Below are 25,174 nucleotides of genomic sequence, written 5' to 3'. Positions count from 1 at the left end.
TTTGACTTTCAGCGCTTTCATTGAAGGGTGTCGCAGTTTTCAGCAAATCGGTGCCCCAATAATGACGAGATGGACACTAAACGAGGAGCGAGGATCCATCCACTAAAGATTCGTGGCCAAGGCGAACCCGCGTAGACTCTGGACGGTGTAGTCCCACGTGGGTCGCGAGGATGAACTGGTGGCTTCAGGTGAAAACAGACGCAGGGATTCACCGTTTGGACTGGAGTCACAGGACAATATCAGGTGTGTCTGAAGACCACACAACACCTACACGTCACTTTAATGCCACTTGAAGAGGTTCTGTTGACGTTTCCTGACACCGGCCCAACATGCACTGGCTGCTGTGTTCTGAAGCCAAACTCAGAACACGGGGCGAACCTGAAGTGGCCACATAGGAGTGTGAGGAGCAGCGTTCCTGGCTCTAATGGGAGCCAGGTCCCGTGTCCTGGTGGAGAATCCAGCTTCCTACATTCCGCTGAAGCTACCTCCTCTCTTGCCCTCTGTACATGTTTCTGCCCCGACCAGCAGGCTTGCGGTACCCCCCGCTTCTGGCATCGGGAAAGTCTCTCCTAATCTGCTGGAAACCCCAGAGAAAAGCAGCGTTGCCTGTGGGCCTCCGTCCTCTGTGCCAAGCAGGGCTAGGCCCCGGGAATCTAGCTCTGAAGCTAGTGGGGGGTCCTGCCAGGGGACCCCGGGGGAACGCCTGGCTGGGCAGCTGAGGCGGGGGATGGGGCGGCAGGCTGGAGGGTGACGATATCTGGAGTCTGACTGGCTCCGTTGCTGCGGCTGCAGGTTCTGCTGCCGACGGGGCACCGACTGATTTCCTTCTGATCCCACAAAGAGACTTCTTGTTGCGTTGATGGGCGTGGCGGTTCCCTCCGAGCTGCTGTCCGACAGCGACCCCTCCCCTGGGCCTGGCTGGTCCTGACCCGTCTGCACGTCTCTGAAACAACAAGAGTGATGATTGTGGGATACCAGAGCAGCATCCTCTGAGTGAGGGTTCCATGTGATGATCCACTCATCACCTGAGGAGTTGGGCTCCTCTCAGAGCAGATCTTTAGTCCCCCCCCCACCATATTTAGTTGCTAAGGGAGATGCTCACCTTGGTCTGTCCTGCTTCGAGGTATGAGATGCATCATAGTCGTCTTCTTCCAGAAACGCAGCTTCTTTCCCTCCACGACTGCTTGACCCTACTGGACTACTCGTGCTCGCTGTTGTGGTGCCACTTGGCTTGGACACACATGCACTGGTGTCACTGGAATCCTGGTCATCTCCTCGTGGCACCACATTTCTCACGGGGGTGACCTCCATGGCCTCCTGCCTGCCAGGGTCCTGGATCAACTCTGCCTGATCTTCAAGGCGAGCTGCGTCTGGAATGAGGGTCTGAAAGGACTGCTGATGCTCCTTCGCCCGTCGTTCGGCTCGTAACTGGGAGATGGCCAGTCGGAGATGCTCAAAATCCGTGCCTGAAGGGGTCGCTCCGCATTCCTTGCTGAAGCTCTCTGTGACCAGCTGGTTCCAGAGAGCTTGTGGCTGTTGTTCCAGGGATGGGATGGGAACAGGATGTGTTCTGATGGTGGAGATGCTCAGTGTGACTCAAACGGTTAGGGTTCAACTACACGCAGTGATCAAGCCCATAATGGGTGAAAACTGGATCCATGGGATGACACGGGCCGGCCCTCTTGGAGGGTCTGGCCCTTAAAATATCTTCAGGCCCTATCTTCAACGTTCTCTTGTACTGACCTTTAGATGCTAACATGTCGGCGTCTGGCTGGATGTTCACAGGGTCCCGGTACCCCACCAGTCTGGTGAAGTCGCGGGCGTATTCTTCGATAACCCGGCCAATGATGACGCCTCGACTGGAGTACACGGGGGAACTTCTCGAAGCTGTGCTCTGCAGGCACCAAAGACACCAAACAAAGTGTTTCACAGCAGCTGATCAGGGAGAATCGCCTGCGTTGGGATTCAAGAGCTGCAGAGTTCTGGTACCAGTCAGGAAGATGGTGTGTCGGTACTGTATGTAGCGGGCCTGCAGCTCCATGACGCAGCCAACGTCTGGAGACTGACTGGTCATCATGTCGCAGTGATGATACGGCAGGAATTCGATGATTTGCCGCTTCTGATAAGCTGAGAGTATGTCGAGAAGGTTGGCTGCATCTCTTCTGAACCTGGCACCAGAACAAATAGGTTAGTGTGGGCCCAGCCAGGAGATCCAGCCAGGAGATCCAGCCAGGAGGTCCAGCCAGGAGATCCAGCCAGGAGATCCAGCCAGGAGATCCAGCCACCCCCCTCAGTGATCGTCACAGTAAAGATGCATGAACGAGGGTACCTGGACTGTTCTTTTAACTTTTTGTGGGTTTTGTAGTGAACCTTCCACCTCCACAGACACTCGGGAGAATTGTGCTGTTCCAGCAACCCCAGCAGACCAGTCAGTTGCTCTGCAAGGGCAAAACATCTTAGAAATGTAGTGGAAAAAACAAGGAAAAGCATCTTGTTGCTTCAAATGTAGGGGAAAAAACAAGGAAAAGCATCTTGTTGCTTCAAATGTAGTGGAAAAAACAAGGAAAAGCATCTTGTTGCTTCAAATGTAGTGGAAAAAACAAGGAAAAGCATCTTGTTGCTGAGTGTGTGTGTGTGTGTGCGCGTGTGTGTGGTGTGAGGGTGATGTTTGGTCACCCGCGCTGTTCGTTTACTAGACTCAGATCAACCACACAAACAACAGGTGGCCTTGCAAGGGAGAGCTGACGAGCAGTTCAAGCTTCCTCTCTCAACTCCGTCAGTCTGCTGCTCGCTCTCCTCTTTTATTCGGTGCACACAAGATTCATGTCAATCTGACCTCACGATTCCTTCTCTTCCTATCTTTACGACTTCCTCGTGTCCTTGAACATGGTACCTCTCAGTGCTGGGTACATAACAGCTTCAATACTTGGTTCAAACACTCATACATTCCTTTTCTTAAACACTCCTTAAACATTCTAAATCTACTCATCCTAGCATTGAAACGATAATAGTGGGGGTGTGTGTGTGCGTGTGTGTGTGTGTATGTGAGTGGGTGTGTGTGTGTGCGTGTGTGTGCTGGGCAGGAGTGGCTGGTACCGGGAGTGATGAAGTCTGGGTTGAGGACCAGGTCGTCTGAGATGATGCAGCCGCCCGAGACGAAGAGCTGGTTGTAGGTGCTGCTCCTGATGTCCTCCAGCGAGTCCACGCCCACAAACACCACGCTGGGGTGGCGCTTCAGAGACACCAGCCCTGGGATCTGAGGAGCAGACAGCGTTCACACTCAATCTGCTGGTTTCTGTTTCAAAGTCGCAGCTTTCGATGATCTTGGTGTGGGACGGCTGCACACGGGGAGTTTCCCCCCCCCACACACACACACACACACACATCCCACCCCCATTTTGTGACTCACAGTGTGAATGTTCCCAGAGATCTCGGTGTTCTTAATGATGACCAGCAGTTTGCTGTCGCTGTTTTCCTGGTTCAGGAAGGTGACAGGACTCTGCTGGACGTTTCCCTGCTTCAACAGATGTTCCTACAGCACACAGATCCACGCTGTCAGCCAGTCTGGGAAATGATGATGTCTGGAGACCACAGGACGCAGGTGCTTCACGTACCTTGATGTCTTCATACACCTGGTCCTCGGGCTCACTGCTGTGAAGGTAGAACTGCACCGAGTTTCTCCTCACGTCTTTAATGATGTCCTTGAGGTTGTGGAACACCTCTGGCTGCAGCTGGCTAATCAGGGAGCTCAGAGCCGTGGCTGGAGGAGAGCCTAACGGGGGCGTGGGGGGCCGACTGGAAGTGGCCTCAGGTGGGGGCGAAGCTTCCGTCATGGGGTCAGAAACGCAGCTAAAGTTCACGGTCCTCTCTGGAGCTTCCCTGCTGTCCCGTGAAGTGGGGCTGGACTGGTGAGTCAAACGGGCCGGTGGAGTGGTGCAGGGAGGCTGCTGGCCAGCGGCGTTGGTGGGCGCGTGGAGGGAAGAGGACGCAGAGGACGCAGGAACTGTCGGGGGACCGTCAGCAGCGACTAGTCCGCCATCGCTCAGGTCTTCTTTGGAGGCTCGGATGCTGGAAACAAAGGCGCTGACTTTGTTAGCCAACGCTGCATCCAGGTTTCCTGGGCGACCGGCTGCTCTCTGACCCGGCCAGTCATTGACGAGTTCTGTCAGCATGCTCTCAATGTTGTCCTGCAGCGAGCCCACGTAGTCCTGCACCGGGGGGCAGGGGTTGTAGAAGGACACGTACTGGGAGAACTGGGAAATGGGCCGGTGTGGGAGGCTGTGCTCAGCAGCTGGGGACTCGGAGGAGCTGTAGCAGATGCTCTCCCGCTGCAGAACCAGCTGCATCTCCGCTGAGAAATCCCCCAGATGTTTCTCCACGATGCCGTCTATGCGCCCGAGGGGACAGGGAGGCGATGAGGAGGGGCCACGCAGCGCCTCCTCGGGCCCCTTCTCACAAAGGCCCGCTCCTCTCTCTTTCTTCAGCTTCTTCTGCTGGCCAACCTCTCGCTCTGGAGCTTCCTCACCCACAGATTCATCAGTGAGTCCACTGGTTTGCTCCTCTGGAGCCCTCTTCTCCGGCCTGCTTAGTAATGCTGAAGGCTTGGTCTTCTCCAGAGTGGGCAGCACAGATGCTGAACATGGTGAAGCCTCCTTCTTTGCTGGGACATTAGCTTGTCCTGAGGACAGCAAGTTTCATTAGATCGGACACAACACCACCACAAGACTCAAGACCAGACTGGATCTGCTGACCCCAGACTGCACATGTAAAAGGAAAACTCCCCCCAAACATTTGCTCTCCAGAACTAATTCTGATGGGACTAGAAATCTAACGAGGGGGTGTCCCCCTCAGATAAACAGGACGACGCTCGTTACTCCCCGTGTTGCAACAGAACCTTACTGTGCATCAGAGCACCTAATTGTTGTTTAGATTTGAAATCCTGAACCCAAAGTGGAGGAAGACATTTCCTCTTAACAACAGCAAAAGGAGCGCGGCTCACTGAGATTACCTGGGAACTCCCTGGAGGCTCCTGGGGCTGAGAGCACCGCCTCAGCACCTTTGTTGGGATCCAGTACGGGAGGAGCGGGAGGCCTGGGCTCCAGAGACGGGCCCTGCGGTGGAGATGGGGGAGGGCTGCACTCTGGGGATGGGCACTCGTATGTGGACACAAGGGCACTGGGCTCTGGAGGCGAGGGTTGGGGGGGTGAAGGAGGGGGGCTGGGGTCAGGTGACGGGCACTGGGAGAAGGTGGCAGAAGGACTGGGATCTTGGGACGAGAGAGAAGGCGGAGAATTGGCCCCTGGGGACGGGCAGGTGTGAAAGGAGAGAAGAGGGCTGCCCCCGGGAGATGGGGCGGGGCTCCGTCTGAGTGCTTTTGTTGCTAAGGTGTCGCCTGCTGTCGTAGCTAGGTGCTGGAAGCGAGGGTCCCGCGGGATGATTGGTCCTGGAGGGTGTAGCGCTCCGAAGGCAAACCTGTGCAGAGGGTTTAGGGTTAGAGGGTTTAGGGTTAGAGGGTTTAGGGTTAGAGGGTCAGGGTCAGGGTCAGGGTTAGGGGTTGACAGTCAACGGCTGCTAAAGCGAAGGAAAAGTCCTTTTCTTTTTCTGGAACTCTCCAACAGCGCATGGAGCCACATGTGCCACAAATTCCTAGCTTGTGTAATACTGTGTATTACATGAACAATGGCAATAAACCTGATTCTGATTCTAATTCTAATGTGCATCTACTCCTGTGGAATAAACCCTGAGTGCCCCCCCCCCCGACACACACACGCACCTGTAATGGGGATGAGCACCCATGGGATCTGCCACTCGTCCTCCTTGTCTTCACATGCACCGTCTCTCCTTCCCAGCCACCCTGCACCCCCCCGACCGGCTGCTCCGTGGTGATGCGCCTCCCAGCCGTGTGAGCTGGGACTGAATCCCTCCAAACTGCTGACGCTGCCCCCCATCTGCTCCTGCAAACACACCGTTCAGCTCGGGTGGAAACACTCATCCAGCCTCCTTCTTCAGTTCAGGTCTTTGCTTTGGCGAACGTTCTGCATTTGTTTCTGTGAACCCAACTCTGGAGAGTTTGCTAGTTAGCGCGCGGCTGAAGTTTACCTCCATCTCCTCCTGCTTCCTCAGGTCAATGTCACAGTTGGTGGGCAGGCCCAGTTTGGTGGCTAAGCTCTCAAACGGACAGGGTTCCCGGGGGACCTCCTGGATGGTGAATCCTTCAGCAGCCTGGGTGAGATCTGTCAGGGCGCAAAGGCGTCCTGGTTAGACACCAGCGCTTTCCCCTGCGGTTTCAACGGTTCGGCGTTTTAACCCCGGCTTGGGCTCTTCACCCACACTTCACCGGCTCGGACTGTTTAGGCTAAAGCTCTGGGTTCCACCATTGTCAGTGGACTGTTTTAAAACCCACTTGGGCCTGGCCGGAGTCCTGATTGGGATCACCTGTGAGGAGTTTGTGAAGCTTGGCCATCAGTTCGGACGTATCGCTGCTGGGCTCAAAGTCGCTCAGGTTCAAGCCAACGGAGGCAAACACGGATGGTTGGGAGCCGGCAGAAGCAGGGGCCTGCTTCCCCTCACCTGGGAGAAGATGGGTCAGTACAGATCAGAGCCGTGAGCAGAACACCTCTGATGCAGACGCACGTCCCTTGTTGCCATGGGGATCACCTGGAATCTTGCAACACTTCCTGGACTCCTGCGATGCCTTCAGGAACTTGAGCGCCCTCTCGGCCGTCTCCTGCTCCAGTCGCCTCTTCCTCCCCGGTGGCATCTCTCCTCCTGCCGTTTCCTTCCTTATCACCTCGTTCTCTGCGTTCCTCTTACAGGTCAGAACCAGGTCGATCAGCCTCTGCAGCTGAGGGACGGACCAAAAACACTTGCTCAGAGTCCAGACCAAAGCTGGCCCTTCACCACAGACGTCTGTCCTCAGCGAAGGCCGAAGGTGGGGGGGGGGTCGTCACGGTGATTCAAATTTCTTGGTCATATAACCTGGACCCACTTGTTTTTCTGCTTTACTGACTGGTTTTTTCTGCTTTTTGCTAAGCTCTAACCCCAACCCCAACCCTGACCCTGACCCTAACCCTAGCCTCTAACCCTGACCCTAATCTCTAACCCCAACCCCGACCCTGACCCTGACCCTAACCTCTAACCCCGACCCTGACCAATGCTCAGGAGGTCTCACTATACTGCAGCGTAGGACACCCTTCACTACCCTTCCCAGTAGTAGCCCAGGTGGGAGGAATCTTCCTTAGCCTTGAACGGTCACCCCCGAGAGTGGGAAGCTCCCACCAGTCTGAGTCTCACCTTTGGTGGCTCCTGGGGGCCACAGTGGGCCTCCACTATCTGCGTGGCTCTGGCCACTGACAGCAGGTAGAAGGCAGGGCTGCGGATGTAGGAGCGCAGATAACTATCCAGGTTCCCTCGACGTTGGAACGTGCCCCCTCGCTCATTCAGGAAGGATTCATAATCTCCCATGGGGTATTCCCGGAGCTGGGAATCAAAGGAAGGGTCAAACACTTGATTTAAAATGGGATTAATCGAGGAATCTAAGAGAGTGAGGCACAACTAACAACTATGGGATATAAAAGAAGCTATTATTGCCCTGAAGGATGAGTTCCCATGTCCGATATGTTGGGTTACAATAGCTCAGCAGGACTTTAGACAACCTATTAAAGATGCGTTAGCTTGTTGCTACCTTGCCCTCCTTGAGCCCCAGGAGATATTCTCGCGCCTGCTGCTCCACGCTGGCAGACAGCTCCTCGGGGGGGTTGGCGCGAGCTTTGATCAAGGCGTGATGCAAAGCGGGAACAAAATGACTCAGGCGTGGCATCAGGCACTCCGAGGCCTCGCCGGAGGAGGAGGAGGAGGAGGAGGAACGCTCTGGTTCTGTCGTCGGGAGAAGAAAAACCCCTATTTCAAATCAGCAGCAGTTTATCTGGAGCCAGTCCTAAACACATAAACACACTCATTTAAAACAGCAAACTGGATCGGACTCACTGGATCGGACCACATCTCTGGACTCTGGGAAGACAAACAGTGCCTGAAGACACCTCCTCCAGCTCTCTGCTCTCTCTGGAAACATGAAAATAGGGAGGACAAATGGGAAAAAGCACATTCACTAAGGCTCCACAGCAACTCCTCTCACCAGGGGGCGGGGCCATCTGAGCGCTGGACACGAGGAAGAGGAATCCTCTGTCATTAAGCTCCGTCACCAGGACCTGCACACATGTTCACATCCTCTGATTATTCCGTTTCGACTGGCCCGGCACGGCAGGAGCGTGAGTCTTTGGGGACACGTTAAGCTCACCACGTCCTCCGTCTCCAGGCCCTGAAGCAGCTCCGTCACGCTGGTGGCAGAGCGGCTCCGGTCAGATACGCCCAGAAGACTGCAGTAGTATCCATTCTTCTCCACTGCACATAGAAGAACGTCATATACGCTACACGTGCTAACGTGCTAACAATGACAATACTGAGCTCCAGGCGGTCCTGGCTGTAGGGACACGTGTCCCTGTCCAGACCCAGCTCTTCCTCACGTCACCTTCTCTGCTGTCTTTGAACAGCTGCTGGGAGAACAGCTCGGCGGGCAGCCCCCGGGTCACCTGCTTCAGCCTCATGGCCCCACCGATTTCCAGCTTCTCTGGTCTGGGGGGGACACGAGGTGGACACGCAGTGGGCCGGTAAAGTGTCAGGATACACACAATGACTCCAGCTCCTGCTCTAAAGTACTCCCATCGGCACAAACAGCCACCCTGATTTGACCCCCGCCCTGGTGGCGAAGGGCTGTGAGAGCACTTTTTAGAATATTGATGAGTCCACCGCCTCTCCCTCGGGCCCCGGAGACCCCAAACACGCCTACGTCCTTAATATAAGCAGCTCAGTTCCGTCACGTCTCTTACTTACAGTCTGTGTGGGAGGAAGGGAGGAGATCCAGAATGAAGGGAGATCTGGAAGAGGAGCTTCCCCCCTTTCACCAACTCGCCGCTCCACACTGTGAACTGAGGGTTCTCTGAAACAGCAGGTGAGGAAGACAGGTCAGCAGCCCCATCAGCAGCCTTGCAAGGGGGCAAAAAGGCGTCCGACGGGTGCTGGAGGGGTCTCCTCCAGGACCGGAGCTTACCTCCCCCCCCCTCTTTGGACAGACTGGTCCCCCTGTCCATCAAACACAACACACACGGGACAGTCATGAGAGCCTGTTCTCCACATTATAGCCACAGCACCTGGGAATGTCTGGGATGTGCAGACCTGACTGGAGCTAAAGGTGCGGCGGGAAGAGCAGAGTCTTTTCCTTTAAACGCGAAGGAGACCACAGCGTGCGGCAGAACCTGGCGCGGCCGCAGCGCCAGCTCGGCGCAGACGTACTCGTAGAAATATTGCTGAAAAGTCCAGGATTTGGGGGGGTTAGGGCCGCGCGCCTCCTCTCCAAAGGCACCGCGAGCCAGCGAGACCTTTACCTGCGTGTGCTCAAAGCCACGGTAGGAGGCGAGGGAGGCGACCTTGCCGGCGTTCTTGGAGATGTGACTGTCGAAGCAAGGAGTCGGGTCGAGGAGGTTCTTGGTGTTCTCATAAATGCTCTTCATTTTGCCCTGAAAGCAAACGGGACACCGTCGGCTTCCTGTTGCTGTGTCATAAGATTAGCGATGAGCTACATCCCATATTCGGGCTCGGCCACAGAATCGGATTTACCTTCATCACTTTGAAGATGATGATCTCCCCTCTGGCTCCTGGTGCGAGGGGCTCCACCTGGAGGAGGTCCGAGTACCTGGACAAACACACTCCTGTAGACATACGATAACGTGCGGACTCACTCAGGTGACCGACAGCACAGTGGCGAAGCGTCAGCAGAGAGGAGGTCAGACTGGTGGCGCCTACCTTTACTGGGATGTCCCAACAGCGTGGCCTTGCTGTGGCCCACGCACAGACCCTTCTCACACACCCCGGGCAGCTGCCGCCGCACACACACCACCCACACAACATCACACACAGACGCTGGCTTTAGCCGGACGCAGCAGCAGAAGAATAACAACAATAACAACAATAACAACAATAACACAGCATCATCACCAACAGCTGCTCGTTCATCTCACCTTCACTGGATCGGCCAAGAGGAAACAATAGCTCTCCATCAGCTCCTTGTCTGTCCTCCCGTCTGACTTCATCTCTCGCCTCTTTTCCACAAACTCAAAAAAGGACACAGACAAACACAAGGTCAGTAGCTCAAGCCGTGCGTTCACCTTCTGTCTTCTGTTCCTCCTGGCAAGAGTCAATGATCGTTTGCAGGACTGGGACGAGCAGAAGGTCTCGCGTGGACGCGTGGTGCCTGCAGTGTGGAGCAGCCTGACCTTGAGGCCAGACCGTCCACCTTTTACCTCTTTCTCCAGCAGCTCGTTGTTCATCAGGCGCGGTCTGCTGTAGGTGAAGCAGGCAGCGGAGCTGGCGTCCAGGTAGCCGGAGGTCACGATGTTCATGAGGTCTTCATATTCTCTGGACTCGTTGGAGACCTGCTGAAAACCTGAAACACAGACAGGAGCCCAGCACATCAGCATTTGCTTCACCTCAGAACTCATCTGATTCCTTCGGTCTCCTCACACATCAAAGCCTTTTGTCTATGGCAACGGTGCCTTAGCCCTCTCAATTTCACCTGGATTGAAGCTTCTGCTTCACCTGGATCAATAAATTACCCAGAAACCATTGTTGTGGGTCGGCCCAGCGACCCGGACCAGCTCTGCCACTTCACCAGTAACCAGTTTAACCTCTAAACTGGACTCCAGTGGTTTCCTCACCAAAAGGAGAAACACATTTGCACCCTTGATGAGGAGCCACCTGAGGAGCTACCTGAGGAGCCACCCGAGGAGCTACCTGAGGAGCCACCCGAGGAGCCACCCGAGGAGCTACCCGAGGAGCCAAACGAGGAGCTACCTGAGGAGTTACCGGAGGAGCTACCTGAGGAGTTACCGGAGGAGCTACCTGAGGAGCTACCTGAGGAGCCACTCGAGGAGCTACCTGAGGAGTCACCTGAGGAGCTACCCGAGGAGCCACCTGAGGAGCTACCCGAGGAGCTACCTGAGGAGCCACCTGAGGAGCTACCTGCTACTAAAATGGTTCAGGGATCGATGCTAAATGAGAGGAGAGATCGAATCTCAACAGGATCGAGTTGATTCTGCAAATACAATCCCACCATTTCAGGGAGAAAACAAACTTCCCACTGCCCCCCGCCCCCCAGAAAACGAGCGAGCTAAGCACTAGCTAGCACCTAGTTCAGCGCATGGAAGCCTCCAACTTTCCTGAGCAACAACAACCCTTTACAGCAGCGCTTTAGCTTCGTTGACACCACCGGACAGGTGGACCATCCTGGTATATGAACTAGATTAGCTACAACACGTTTCTGGCCCTAATACGGGCATTTCCGCCGAACAACGTACCGATCTTTTCCTTGGTTTTCCTCGGTATCGGCATCTTAAGCGGCTCGATCGGCATGTGTCTCTGGTGGCTGCCTTGCGTGGCCGAATTCCTCCTCTCCATCCTCCGGGCAGCAGCCAGTCTGGCAGGAGCAGCCTCACTTTCCCTGATCGGGAACCCTTCCAGGGCTTCGCCATCTTGCGCGCTCCTGTGGGAGCCCAGGTCAGCAGCAGCACTGCCCCTCCTCGGGTGGACGGCTCCGGCGTCCCTCCGAGGACAGTTGTCATCCATAGCGGAGGTTCCACAGCGTACAAACGCAACTTCCTTTCTGCTGCTGCACTCCAGACCCCTGATGATGCCGTCACGAGTTCCTAATTCCGCGGGGCGCGATGTTGCGAATCCTACTACGGCGACGCCGAAGCCCCGCCCCTTCACTTACCGACCCGCCTCCCTCGGGCCCTGATTGGTTAAAAGTCCTGAGCCTTCCGCGGAGCGGTTCTCTGCCCACCTGGAGTTACACACTAGAGCTACACACTAGAGCTACACACTAGATCTACACACTAGATCTACACACTATATACACTAGATCTACACACTAGATCTACACACTATACACACTAGATCTACACACTATATACACTAGATCTACACACTAGATCTACACACTAGATCTACACACTATACATACTAGATCTACACACTATACACACTAGATCTACACACTATATACACTAGATCTACACACTAGATCTACACACTATACACACTAGATCTACACACTATATACACTAGATCTACACACTAGATCTACACACTATACACACTAGATCTACACACTATATACACTAGATCTACACACTAGATCTACACACTATACACACTAGTTCTACACACTAGTGCTACACACTATATATACTAGATCTACACACTAGATCTACACACTATACACACTAGTTCTACACACTAGTGCTACACACTATATACACTAGATCTACACACTAGATCTACACACTATACACACTAGTGCTACACACTATATACACTAGATCTACACACTAGATCTACACACTATACACACTAGTTCTACACACTAGTGCTACACACTATATACACTAGATCTACACACTAGATCTACACACTATACACACTGGTTCTACACACTAGTGCTACACACTATATACACTAGATCTACACACTAGAGCTACACACTATACACTAGTTCTATACAGTAGATCTATATACTAGCTCTATATACTAGATCTATATACTAGCTCTATATCCTAGCTCTATATCCTAGCTCTATATACTAGATCTATATACTAGTTCTATATACTAGCTCTATATCCTAGCTCTATATACTAGATCTATATACTAGCTCTATATCCTAGCTCTATATACTAGCTCTATATACTAGTTCTATATACTAGTTCTATATACTAGCTCTATATCCTAGCTCTATATACTAGTTCTATATACTAGCTCTATATACTAGCTCTATATACTAGCTCTATATCCTAGCTCTATACACTAGATCTATATCCTAGCTCTATATACTAGTTCTATATACTAGCTCTATATCCTAGCTCTATACACTAGATCTATATCCTAGCTCTATATACTAGTTCTATATACTAGCTGTATATACTAGCTCTATATACTAGTTCTATATACTAGCTCTATATACTAGATCTATATATTAGCTCTATATCCTAGCTCTATATCCTAGCTCTATATCCTAGCTCTATACACTAGCTCTATATCCTAGCTCTATACACTAGCTCTATATCCTAGCTCTATATACTAGTTCTATATACTAGCTCTATACACTAGATCTATATATTAGCTCTATATCCTAGCTCTATATACTAGCTCTATATACTAGTTCTATATACTAGCTCTATATACTAGCTCTATATACTAGTTCTATATCCTAGCTCTATACACTAGATCTATATACTAGCTCTATATCCTAGCTCTATATCCTAGTTCTATATACTAGCTCTATATCCTAGCTCTATATACTAGCTCTATATACTAGTTCTATATACTAGCTCTATATACTAGCTCTATATACTAGCTGTATATACTAGCTCTATATCCTAGCTCTATACACTAGATCTATATCCTAGCTCTATATACTAGTTCTATATACTAGTTCTATATCCTAGCTCTATACACTAGATCTATATACTAGCTCTATATCCTAGCTCTATATCCTAGCTCTATATACTAGCTCTATATCCTAGCTCTATATACTAGCTCTATATCCTAGCTCTATATACTAGTTCTATATACTAGCTCTATATCCTAGCTCTATATACTAGTTCTATATACTAGCTCTATATCCTAACTCTATATACTAGCTCTACATACTAGCTCTATATACTAGTTCTATATACTAGCTCTACATACTAGCTCTATATACTAGTTCTATATACTAGCTCTATATACTAGCTCTATATACTAGATCTATGAGGCCTACCTTTTCCTGCAAGTGTGAAACTGTTTATTTATTGGCCTTAACTGTTGTAAATGTCCAGGACATTGTATATATCGTGTATATTATTTATAGCAAATGTATTTTGTCTACTCTCAGGATTTGGCCACCTCCTCCCCTGGCCTCTCACACCTAACAAGGCATAGATTTAACTTAATTCCATTGCTATGTTAGGATTTCTCTAAAAGGTTCATTAAAAAACCATCTTTTGAACTGTATTTGTGTTTTTCTCCTGTGTTGTGTACAGATGTCCATCTAGCTGTGGGAACCAACACGTGCAACATGGAGGTCAAGGTGACGATGCTATGGGAGATTCCTCTGCCTGATGCGTGAGGAGCCCATCTAAGGAGCTCCTCTCCACCATCTCCCCCACTGAGTCCATGAGGGAAACATGGCAGAAGTCTCCACCTCACTTTTGTTGGACAGAGGTGTATAGCAATATAACAATATAGAATAGAATATAACAAGCAAAAACGCAAATAAGAGATGACTTTATTCTCATGATTCTAACAGAAGGCAACCCTCAGACCTACTCCGTTTTTAATGAATGAATCTCCTCTCCGAAACATCAGTAGTTGACATAATACGACCAAAAACTAAAGTAAAGGTTGAGGAAACAACACTCGGACCCCTAATTAACGCACACCTGCTGTGCTCTGTGCGTTAATAATGCTATATAGATGCATATATTGCCGCTGAGCAGCAACAACGCATTTGGATTTCGGAGCAGGACTGTCCTGAGGCGTGTGTTAGTAGCTCCGGAACTGTCTGCAGACATTATCTTGTGCTTGGCGTTGCCATAATAGATCCTCCCGCGGTGCAGCCAATCAAATCAAAGGACGGCCGCTGACGTCATTTTCGCCCGACAGATCTTCTTCACTTTGCTGCCGGTGAGTTAAATGCGCCTCTACTGCCATCTAGTGGACACAGTAATCCACACGCATGATTTGGACCTCTCCTCTCCTCCTTTCCCCTGCTCTCCTCTCCTCCTTTCCTCTCCCCTTCCCTCCTCTCTCCTCTCCTATTCCCTTCCCTTCCTTTCCCTCCCCTCCCCTCCCCTCCTCTCCTCTCCTCTCCTCTCCTCTCCTCTCCTCTCCTCTCCTCTCCTCTCCTCTCCTCTCCTCTCCTCTCCTCTCCTCTCCTCTCCTCTCCTCTCCCTAACCCTAACCGTGAGAGAAAGAAATCAGAGCAAGTCTCTCCCGCTTCTCTCTCTGACAGATTGTACATTCATTGAAATTGAGATATAATTCCAATAAAAAATGGCTCTGTTACACCCTAAATCAGCTGAATGGCAGAGCTGGACCTGTTTACCACATTGTTGATAGAAGACAAAACCAGGAATCAGGAATCTCTGAGTGGCAACTCTCCCTCGAGTTTTTCATCCCCAGAGATAAATATCTGCTGTAAAATCATGAACATCGATGGTTCAAACCAGACTGGCTCCAGACGCCCCCGTGGGGCTCATCAATTACCCGCTCAACGCTCTGTTTGGTCAGTGCGATGTGACTTTGGGAGACAGGCTGATTTCACAGTCCAGAGCCACACACCCCTACAGAGCCGTGCTGGGAACGCTGCCCAACTTCTCCGGAGAGTTCTACAATGCGTTCACAGCCACAGGGAGACATCTCAAAGATTTACCTCTGAGCATTGAGTGGGGGGAATTTAACAATGGCTAATCTCTGTTTGTGGTCAATTTGAAGCCACTCGAAGACGGAGAGGCCCTCTCCCCGATTCCAATGCCATCCTGAGGCTGGAGATGAGGTTCAGAGATTCCCCTCCCCCACACCACCACCCTCATAGGCTACGCCTGCTACAACTCTGTTTGGGAAATCATCTCTTAAAGGCAGGTGTTGGTGGATTAGTATTGAAAAGAAAAAGAAAAAACCCTAACCTTACCCCTCTAACCCTAACCCTCTAACCCTAACCTAACCTAACCCTAACCTAACCCCTAACCCTCTAACCCTAACCCTAACGTAACCCTCTAACCCTGACCCTCTAACCCTAACCCTAACCTAACCCTGACCCTAACCCCCTAACCCTAACCTAACCCTCTAACCCTAACCCCTAACCCTCTAACCCTAACCCTAACCCAACTCTAACCCTAACCCTCTAACCCTAACCCTAACCCTAACCTAACCCTGACCCTAACCCCCTAACCCTAACCTAACCCTCTAACCCTAACCCCTAACCCTCTAACCCTAACCTAACCCTCTAACCCTGACCCTCTAACCCTAACCCTAACCTAACCCTGACCCTAACCCCCTAACCCTAACCTAACCCTCTAACCCTAACCCCTAACCCTCTAACCCTAACCCTAACCCAACTCTAACCCTAACCCTCTAACCCTAACCCTAACCCTAACCTAACCTAACCCTAACCCTAACCTAACCCTGACCCTAACCCCCTAACCCTAACCTAACCCTCTAACCCTAACCCCTAACCCTCTAACCCTAACCCTAACCCTAACATTTGCCGAGCGCCTTTTTCTTCTCCCACTCCAGCCACTAAATAGATTCCAAGGAAAGCTTTTAACAGTGGCTCTGTAATTAGTGGGAGAGGGTAAAGCCAGAGTGGCGGGGATCAGGAACGTGGCATGAAACACCTTCATGCACGCAGAGACGACGATGGTCACAGAACTCAGGGACCTACATGCGTGCCACAGATAAGCTGCTCTCTGACCCGACTGCAGCCCTCTCAAAGAAGGCCTCCTTCTCAAAAACACCCGCACAGACCCTTTTCAGAATCAGAAAATTCTCTCTGACATCCTCTCGATGTCATAGTCGGAGGGCTGAGGGTGAGGACCAACGTAATGCAGAGGCTCCTCCGAGAACATCCCTTGGCCTTGTCCCTGAAACGTAAAGCCGCGGGAAAACGATGAGGGGCCGTGCTGAGACAAGATGGGTAAACCTTAAAGCAAAGTTAGGATCCACAAATTGAAGCACCTTACTGCCTTGCATGGTTAAAGACGGCGTCAATCCCAAATTTACCATGTGCCGCAGCACGAGGTAGCACGAGGCCATCTTACACATTGACTAGAGAACAGGTTGGGGCACTCGCTAACAATCTACAACCAGGTACGCCCATCGATACTTGCCCATAGGGTTAACCCTGACCCTAACCTAACCCTGACCCTGACCCTAACACTAACCCTAACTCCAACCCTAACCCAAACCCTAATGCTAACCCTAATGCTAACCCTAACTCCAACCCTAACCCTAATGCTAATCCTAACTCTAACCCTATAACTGCTGGACAGTGGGACAGAGGAGGAGAGCGGAACGTATATGGATCAACAAATTAGGCACAAAGACACCACATGGCCTCAATGATCATCCATAGAACTCATCTTTCCCAGTCAGCCAATTTAAACAACCTAATATTCTTACAAGCCGAACCAGTTTCTTACCTACCCATTGATCGACTGATTTATCTTTTACCCTGCTTTTATTACATAACTTCGTTTTCTCTATTTTAATTTGAACTCTAATTTATTTTTATTTATATTTATTTTTAATTTTATTTATAACCTGATTGGATTAACCTGCTCTCCTCCTCCCCCTTTCCCTACCCACACCCGGCCTCGAACCCTGATTCCTATTGAGAGACAACTCTGACCTGCACACCTTGCCATCAGTCCGATCAGTAGGCCAGTGCACAGAAAATTGTAACCCAAACCCTGAACCCCAACCCTAACCCAACCCTAACCCTAACCTAACCCTAACCCTAACCCCTAACCCTAACCCTAATGCTAATCCTAACTCTAACCCTAACCTAACCCTGACCCTGAACCCAACCCTAACCCTAATGCTAATCCTAACTCTAACCCTAACCTAACCCTGACCCTGAACCCAACCCTAACCCTAATGCTAACCCTTACTCCAACCCTAACCCTAATGCTAATCCTAACTCTAACCCTAACCTAACCCTGACCCTGACCCTGACCCTAACCCTAACCCGCTGCTGTCCAGACGTTGGCAGCTTGGCTCGTTGTCATGTGGGTCAGTGAGACCAGAGACCGTCTTTGGGATCAGTTTATTGCTTCAGTTTTTGAATCCACAGAGTCACAAGATCTTCTAGTCCTGATTGATCCATCAAATTGATCATGAGTCTATTACTAGGGCAACCTACCAGCACATATCTGTTCATTACACAACAGCTTTTTCCATCCACTCACAGAGACCAAATCCATTTTCAAATCTACAGAATCAAACAGTCAGCACCAGTAAAGCGTCTCTTCTCTGCTCGTTGGTCTGGTTAGGAGGAGTTAGGGTTAACCCTAACCCTCTGGTTAGGTGGAGTTAGGGTTAACCCTAACCCTCTGGTTAGGAGGAGTTAGGGTTAACCCTAACCCTCTGGTTAGGAGGAGCTGAACCCTAACGTATGTTAAAGGTCTCCTTTGCATTCATGTTGGTCGTTATTATTCAGGACATCTGGTCTCTTCTCTGCATCGAGGGTGACTTTCACCCTTATTGGACTCATAAACAGGCCTCATTCAAATGTTGTAATGTGGACAGAATCTTCCTTGAACTCAATTCATCAGCAGCATGTGAGCAAATGAGCAAACCAAACTGGATTCTTCAGGAATCTGAAGTGATTTTATGACTCAAAATAGGGAAAATATTTCCCATAGTCTTTGTCCTTTTATGGCTCTAGATGGGTCATCAGCCGATGCCGATGATGGATGACGAGGTGTGAAGAGCTTTGTCCAGTTTGTCCAACACACGTCAGTCTGGTGTCAGTCTGGGGTGAAAGCCTCCATCGTCCTGCTCAGCCAGGACAGCAGGTCAAAGCCCCAAAATGGTTTTATTGAAACATATAAATATAAGGTTTCAGCAGGCAGCAGAATCAATGAATGGCATCGCTTCCTGAGTCCAAAGGGGAAGAGAGAGAGGGGTAAAAAGGGGACGAAAACAGGGGAGGTCTCAGGCTTTAGGCAGTGGCTTGCAGAGACCCAATGAAGTCCACATGAAGAACCTGATCCTGAGCTGAACTCTTGGTCCAGATATTTACAGCAGTCGGGGTGTCCTGGTCAGGGATTGTGACATCCCTGCCAGATAGGCTGGTTTATGGTCCCATCAGCACCTCCTCACCTCACTGGTGTCCATGCTCCCCTCCTCCTCCTTCTCAGCACCGCTCTGCTCCATCTCTTCCCTCTCCTCTTCCTCTTGGCAGGAGGAAGCTCCGCCGTGAGGGTCTACTTCACCTCTGTCCATCTTCCATACTCCCACCACTTTGTCCAGGACCCCCTCCCCCGTCTGGCTGCTGGTGTCCAGGGTGGCGTCTTCACCCACCCTTGCTTCTGGATCTGTCTCCACACTCATCCCTCCACCTGCAAGCGACTCTTCTCCCAGGTTGACGTCTCCCTCCCCACTCGGACTTGCCTCTGCCTCTAAACATTGTCCAGAATCTGTCTCCCCCCACACCACCCTTTCACTTTCTTGCCCCAAATGGGAGCAAGAAGCCAGGACAGGTCCTATCTGTCCCCCCGAGCCCGTCTGTCCTCCTGTCAGTGCTGCGGCCTCCTTAGCTTGTCTGATGCAGTTAATCCATTGCTGTTTATTGAAGCTGTCGCTAGCCTGGAAGCTGTGGCTCTGCAGCTGGCCTCCGCTCCGGTACCAAACCCGAAAGAAGTTCTTTGCTGTGAGGACAATGAGAGAGGCACCATAAGGCAGGGCGGTGAGTGTCCCTGTCTCCTGGGAGACCAAGCGTCCCCAGGACACACACTGTAAATAGAGCAAGTCAAACCAATGATTTGTGTAGTTGGACGCGGCCACTCGGAGGAAGTTGTTCTTCCCTAACCCTAACCCTAACTCTAACCCTAACCCTAACTCTAACCCTAACCCTAACCCTCTAACCCTAACCCTCTAACCCTAACCCTCTAACCCTCTAACCCTAACCCTCTAACCCTAACCCTAACCCTCTAACCCTAACCCTCTAACCCTAACCTTCTAACCCTAACCCTCTAACCCTAACCCTCTAAACCTAACCCTCTAACCCTAACCCTCTAACCCTAACCCTCTAACCCCCTAACCCTAACCCTAACCCTCTAACCCTAACCCTCTAACCCCCTAACCCTAACCCTCTAACCCCCTAACTCTAACCCTAACCCTAACCCTCTAACCCCCTAACCCTAACCCTCTAACCCTAACCCTCTAACCCCCTAACCCTAACCCTAACCCTCTAACCCCCTAACCCTAACCCTAACCCTCTAACCCTAACCCTCTAACCCCCTAACCCTAACCCTCTAACCCTAACCCTCTAACCCCCTAACCCTAACCCTCTAACCCTAACCCTCTAACCCCCTAACCCTAACCCTAATCCTCTAACCCTAACCCTCTAACCCCCTAACCCTAACCCTCTAACCCTAACCCTCTAACCCCCTAACCCTAACCCTCTAACCCTAACCCTCTAACCCTAACCCTCTAACCCTAACCCTAACCCTCTAACCCCCTAACCCTAACCCTCTAACCCTAACCCTAACCCAGACTGATTATGAGGGGACATGGAAATGGAACCAGCAACCCTGCAGTAAACCCCAGACCCCCACCTCAATAGAAAATACCTCAAATCGTGCTCGTTTTTTTTAAAAAAGATCAATAAATACAGAGCTACTTATAGCTGCTCTCAGACAGAATGATTAAGAGCCAATTTTAAATGTACGAGATCATTTCCATTCAGTTTGGATGTAGAAATGGAGCATTAAAGCTATTTGCAACCTCCCAGGTTACACCAAGAGGACTGTTCATTTTGGTGAGTGAATAACCAATTTGGTTGCTCAGGTGTAATATTTCTGCTTGATCTACGAGTGAGAGCGTGCTGGGGAGTACTTGTGCACGGCCCTTTAAGCCTGCCTGCGCTCCACTCCAGCTCGCTTCTGTGACCTCGGCCATCCAGGCTACACGTGTGCGTTGTGTGAGGGGGACTGACTCCGCTCGCTGTTGCTGAAGGCCCCCCGGATGGAGCCGCCCACTCTCATCTCTCCGTCCAACAGGTCCTCCAGGTCCAGCTGCCTGATGGGGATGGGCTGGCGACACAGCTGGTAGCTGACCGGCTGATCGCTGAAGGAGACGGACCTGGTGATGACCAGGACATCCTGGAACAGGAAGACATGGAGCTTCTGCCAAGACAGGGAGAGATTAGCGAGAGGAATGGGATGATTATGGGGGGGGGGGGGGGGGGTCATGGAGGTCGGAGGTGATGTTGAAGGACAGGAGAGCAGCAGGTCTACTGACCAGTCCTCGGTTGTTTTTCAGTTCTCCGTGGCAGCTGAGGGTTCTGGACCACTCAATGAGTTGGTCCCTCTGTCCGTCCTCTGAGTACAACAGCCGGTCCTTGTAGTACTGACACTCTGACTCCCCCGTCTGCCGGTTAATGTCTGCCACCACGCTCTGGACCACCAGCATCTGCAAAGAAAGCTACAACATTAGATCCAAAACCCCCTCAAAGCTTCTGAGCGTCGCGTGTCCTCACCGCCTCATCCAGGAGCTGCCGGTCCGCGTGGTCGTTGGGGGTGTGCTTCAGGATCTCCCTCAGCAAAAGCGGATACTTCACTAGTCGGCTGCGAGGGATGTCCAGGAAGTTCCACAGGTCCAGCTTCCTACTAAAGGGGGACTGGAGGCAGCGCTGCAAGAAATCCTGCACCCGCCGATCCTGCTTCTTCTGATCCAACAAGGCTTTGGCCTTGACTTGATTACTGCAGTAGGGCGTGTAGGCGGAGAGACAGGGCAGCTGCAGGGACACACGGACAGGCACGTCTTTTAGTCCCTCACTGTCAGCACTGAGGACATCGATGAGTCCACGACCCTCACTGTCAGCAGAGAGGACATCTATGAGTCCACGACCCTCACTGTCAGCAGAGAGGACATCTATGAGTCCACGACCCTCACTGTCAGCAGAGAGGACATCTATGAGTCCACGACCCTCACTGTCAGCAGTGAGGACATCGATGAGTCCACGACCCTCACTGTCAGCAGAGAGGACATCGATGAGTCCACGACCCTCACTGTCAGCAGAGAGGACATCGATGAGTCCACGACCCTCACTGTCAGCAGAGAGGACATCTATGAGTCCACGACCCTCACTGTCAGCAGTGAGGACATTTATGAGTCCACGACCCTCACTGTCAGCAGTGAGGACATCTATGAGTCCACGACCCTCACTGTCAGCAGTGAGGACATCGAAGAGTCCACGACCCTCACTGTCAGCAGTGAGGACATCGATGAGTCCACGACCCTCACTGTCAGCAGTGAGGACATCGATGAGTCCACGACCCTCACTGTCAGCAGTTAGGACATCTATGAGTCCACGACCCTCACTGTCAGCAGTGAGGACATCCATGAGTCCACGACCCTCACTGTCAGCAGTGAGGACATCCATGAGTCCACGACCCTCACTGTCAGCAGTGAGGACATCGATGAGTCCACGACCCTCACTGTCAGCAGTGAGGACATCGATGAGTCCACGACCCTCACTGTCAGCAGAGAGGACATTGATGAGTCCACGACCCTCATTGTCAGCAGTGAGGACATCTATGAGTCCACGACCCTCACTGTCAGCAGAGAGGACATTGATGAGTCCACGACCCTCACTGTCAGCAGTGAGGACATCTATGAGTCCACGACCCTCACTGTCAGCAGTGAGGACATCTATGAGTCCACGACCCTCACTGTCAGCAGTGAGGACATCTATGAGTCCACGACCCTCACTGTCAGCAGAGAGGACATCTATGAGTCCACGACCCTCACTGTCAGCATTGAGGACATCTATGAGTCCACGACCCTCACTGTCAGCAGTGAGGACATCTATGAGTCCACAACCCTCACTGTCAGCAGTGAGGACATCTATGAGTCCACGACCCTCACTGTCAGCAGAGAGGACATCGATGAGTCCACGACCCTCACTGTCAGCAGTGAGGACATCTATGAGTCCACGACCCTCACTGTCAGCAGAGAGGACATCGAAGAGTCCACGACCCTCACTGTCAGCAGTGAGGACATCAATGAGTCCACGACCCTCACTGTCAGCAGTGAGGACATCGATGAGTCCACGACCCTCACTGTCAGCAGTCAGGACATCGATGAGTCCACGACCCTCACTGTCAGCAGAGAGGACATCGATGAGTCCACAACCGTGTCCCAGAGACGCTCAAATGTGGTTGGATGCTGAGGAACACACACCTGGTTTGGAACCCCCCTCAAAGGGCCACGTGAGGAGAATGAAAGTCCAAACATTAGAAAGTTAAAAAGTCTCACCCAGGCGGTCAGGATGTGCCCTACGTGTTCTGTGGATCCGTCTGGTTTCCTGGCATCTCGGAGGCGACTCAACAGATCTGAGGGCAAATGAAGGAAACAGCCTTAAAGGGAGCAACGATGAGGGGCGGAGTCCTGTCAGCGTCCCTGAGCAGGACCACTGATGGCAAGATTAAACGAGGCTAATTAAAGGATTCCTATTTATTTCTATTCATCATCAGAGGCTCCAAATGACCTTCGTGTAGCGGGATTAAGGAATCCAGAGTCCCAAAGATCTGGTTCAGTTCCTGCTCAGTCATGATCGCCAGCGTGAGCATTGGGTCATGGTAGGCCTTGAGGGCAAAAGAAGCCATCATTTAGAGTCGGACCTTTCTGTGGAACAAAGCGTCTAAAAGAGCATGCTGGCTTCCTAGATAATAAGAATAGTCTGGTTTCTGTTTACCTTCTTAGCCAACTTTAGGTCCTCCACCAGGTCTTGTTCCCCCTGAGCCAGCTCAAATATTGCCTGGAGGAGGAGGGCAGCACAGAAGACAGGAAGTAATCCCAGAAACGTTCAAACCTTTGGCTTTCCCCTCTTACCTCTTGGCGTTTAATCTCCTTGGGGCTCAGAGGCTGCGTCGCTCCCAGCCTGACGTCGAAGGTCTCGCTCCACAGTTTGCTGTCGCGCCGTTTGCCAGTGGAAGCGGCTCCCGTGGAAGCCCGTGGCGTGGTCACGGCGGAGCACGGGCTGGAGACCGTTGCCGAGATGACGCGCGTCTTCACGGCGGAGGAAGATGGAGGAGGAGGAGGAGGGGGGGGGGCTGCCTCCGGCTGATTCACGTTCCGGAAACTGATGGAGCGCTGCAGAAACGGATCCCTCAGTCCTTCTTAAACACGACGCTATGGATTATTATTATTAATCCCCTGTTGGTTCGGAATGATGGCTCCAACGGAACCATCCTAATTATAATGTTGTCCTTGAGACCGTCTCCAACATAGTTCATAAATGAACTCTGACCCCCCCACATTGCTAATTCTTTAGCTAACCAGGAGCATAAACTGGCATTTTCTTTTCTTCAACATAACACAAACTGCTTTTATTTACAGAGATGATCCTCTGGAGCTTCCTTCTGAGTCGCCCCCTACTGGCCATTACACAGAATACAGGTTTGCTGTCTTCCCAGTAAAACCAGTCCACTCCTGCCTTACCTGCAGCGTCTGACCAATCCTCTTCAGCGGTGTGGTCTTGACCGGGGGCAGCAGGCTGGCCAGAGACGTCACCCGGGAGACAAGTTTAGTGCGCTTGGTGCTCGGCTCCTGCAACACAGGGTCCCGCGTCAGGGTCAGTTTGTGTCTTCAGAACTCTAGGACAGGTTGCAGGTGGACATGCTGCAGCTGGACAGGTCTGCAGGTGGACAGGCTGCAGGTGGACAGGTCTGCAGGTGGACAGGTCTGCAGGTGGACAGGTCTGCAGGAGGACAGGTCTGCAGCTGGACAGGTATGCAGGTGGACAGGTCTGCAGGAGGACAGGCTGCAGGTGGACAGGTCTGCAGGAGGACAGGTCTGCAGGAGGACATGCTGCAGCTGGACAGGTATGCAGGTGGACAGGCTGCAGGTGGACAGGCTGCAGCTGGACAGGTCTGCAGGTGGACAGGCTGCAGCTGGACAGGTCTGCAGCTGGACAGGTCTGCAGGAGGACAGGTCTGCAGCTGGACAGGTCTGCAGGAGGACAGGCTGCAGCTGGACAGGTCTGCAGCTGGACAGGTCTGCAGGAGGACAGGTCTGCAGGTGGACAGGCTGCAGCTGGACAGGTCTGCAGGAGGACAGGTCTGCAGGAGGACAGGTCTGCAGCTGGACAGGCTGCAGGTGGACAGGCTGCAGGTGGACAGGTCTGCAGGTGGACAGGTCTGCAGGAGGACAGGTCTGCAGCTGGACAGGTATGCAGGTGGACAGGTCTGCAGGAGGACAGGCTGCAGGTGGACAGGTCTGCAGGAGGACAGGTCTGCAGGAGGACATGCTGCAGCTGGACAGGTATGCAGGTGGACAGGCTGCAGGTGGACAGGCT

At 51.9% G+C, this 25,174-nt stretch overlaps 3 protein-coding genes across 14 annotated transcripts in view; all 3 read right to left on the bottom strand.

Moving 5' to 3' along the window:
• Positions 1-25,174, bottom strand: part of LOC105418562 (WW domain-binding protein 11-like) — a 1,118,483-nt gene that overhangs the window by 716,891 nt on the left and 376,418 nt on the right. The gene's annotated exons all lie outside the window — the stretch shown is intronic.
• LOC115246746 (protein TASOR-like) lies at positions 103-11,796 on the bottom strand. Its single transcript, XM_029826010.1, has 30 exons — positions 11,409-11,796; positions 10,356-10,498; positions 10,074-10,166; positions 9,859-9,931; positions 9,673-9,764; positions 9,441-9,572; positions 9,232-9,362; positions 9,107-9,138; positions 8,890-8,995; positions 8,528-8,631; positions 8,297-8,400; positions 8,135-8,207; positions 7,987-8,061; positions 7,685-7,875; positions 7,294-7,479; positions 6,658-6,844; positions 6,436-6,570; positions 6,100-6,233; positions 5,774-5,954; positions 5,413-5,472; positions 5,009-5,266; positions 3,615-4,678; positions 3,410-3,532; positions 3,097-3,256; positions 2,330-2,438; positions 1,958-2,168; positions 1,758-1,894; positions 1,103-1,570; positions 770-943; positions 103-220 (listed from the first exon to the last, which is right to left on the bottom strand). Exons 1-30 carry the CDS (start codon positions 11,674-11,676, stop codon positions 103-105), a joined length of 5,322 nt encoding a protein of 1,773 aa, XP_029681870.1. The 5' UTR covers positions 11,677-11,796.
• The window catches only part of LOC105418441 (rho guanine nucleotide exchange factor 3-like), a 22,800-nt gene continuing 15,524 nt past the window's right edge, over positions 17,899-25,174 (bottom strand). For all 5 annotated transcript variants that reach the window (XM_029826794.1, XM_029826793.1, XM_029826796.1 and 2 more), the window contains 9 exons: positions 24,319-24,426; positions 23,710-23,970; positions 23,573-23,635; positions 23,366-23,462; positions 23,134-23,210; positions 21,353-21,610; positions 21,115-21,285; positions 20,810-20,999; positions 17,899-19,520 (listed from right to left, as the gene is read on the bottom strand). In XM_029826794.1, coding sequence (XP_029682654.1) covers positions 18,958-19,520; positions 20,810-20,999; positions 21,115-21,285; positions 21,353-21,610; positions 23,134-23,210; positions 23,366-23,462; positions 23,573-23,635; positions 23,710-23,970; positions 24,319-24,426 — 1,788 coding nt within the window. In that variant the 3' untranslated portion in view covers positions 17,899-18,957. The remainder of the gene's footprint in view (positions 19,521-20,809; positions 21,000-21,114; positions 21,286-21,352; positions 21,611-23,133; positions 23,211-23,365; positions 23,463-23,572; positions 23,636-23,709; positions 23,971-24,318; positions 24,427-25,174) is intronic.

The sequence above is a fragment of the Takifugu rubripes genome, chromosome 19 (assembly GCF_901000725.2).
Source record: "Takifugu rubripes chromosome 19, fTakRub1.2, whole genome shotgun sequence".
In the NCBI taxonomy this organism is placed as follows: Eukaryota; Metazoa; Chordata; class Actinopteri; order Tetraodontiformes; family Tetraodontidae; genus Takifugu; species Takifugu rubripes.
Note: the sequence above shows the minus strand (reverse complement) of the source record. Positions and strands in the feature narration are given on the sequence as shown.

Excerpts from the sequence above, each read along its gene's own strand:
- LOC115246746 (XM_029826010.1), bottom strand. The coding sequence starts at position 11,676 with ATGGATGACAACTGTCCTCGGAGGGACGCCGGAGCCGTCCACCCGAGG. Across the intron at positions 9,363-9,440 it reads GTGGCTTTGAGCACACGCAG|CAATATTTCTACGAGTACGT; the intron begins GTAAAGGTCTCG and ends TGGACTTTTCAG. Across the intron at positions 6,234-6,435 it reads GCTTCACAAACTCCTCACAG|ATCTCACCCAGGCTGCTGAA; the intron begins GTGATCCCAATC and ends GCGCCCTGACAG.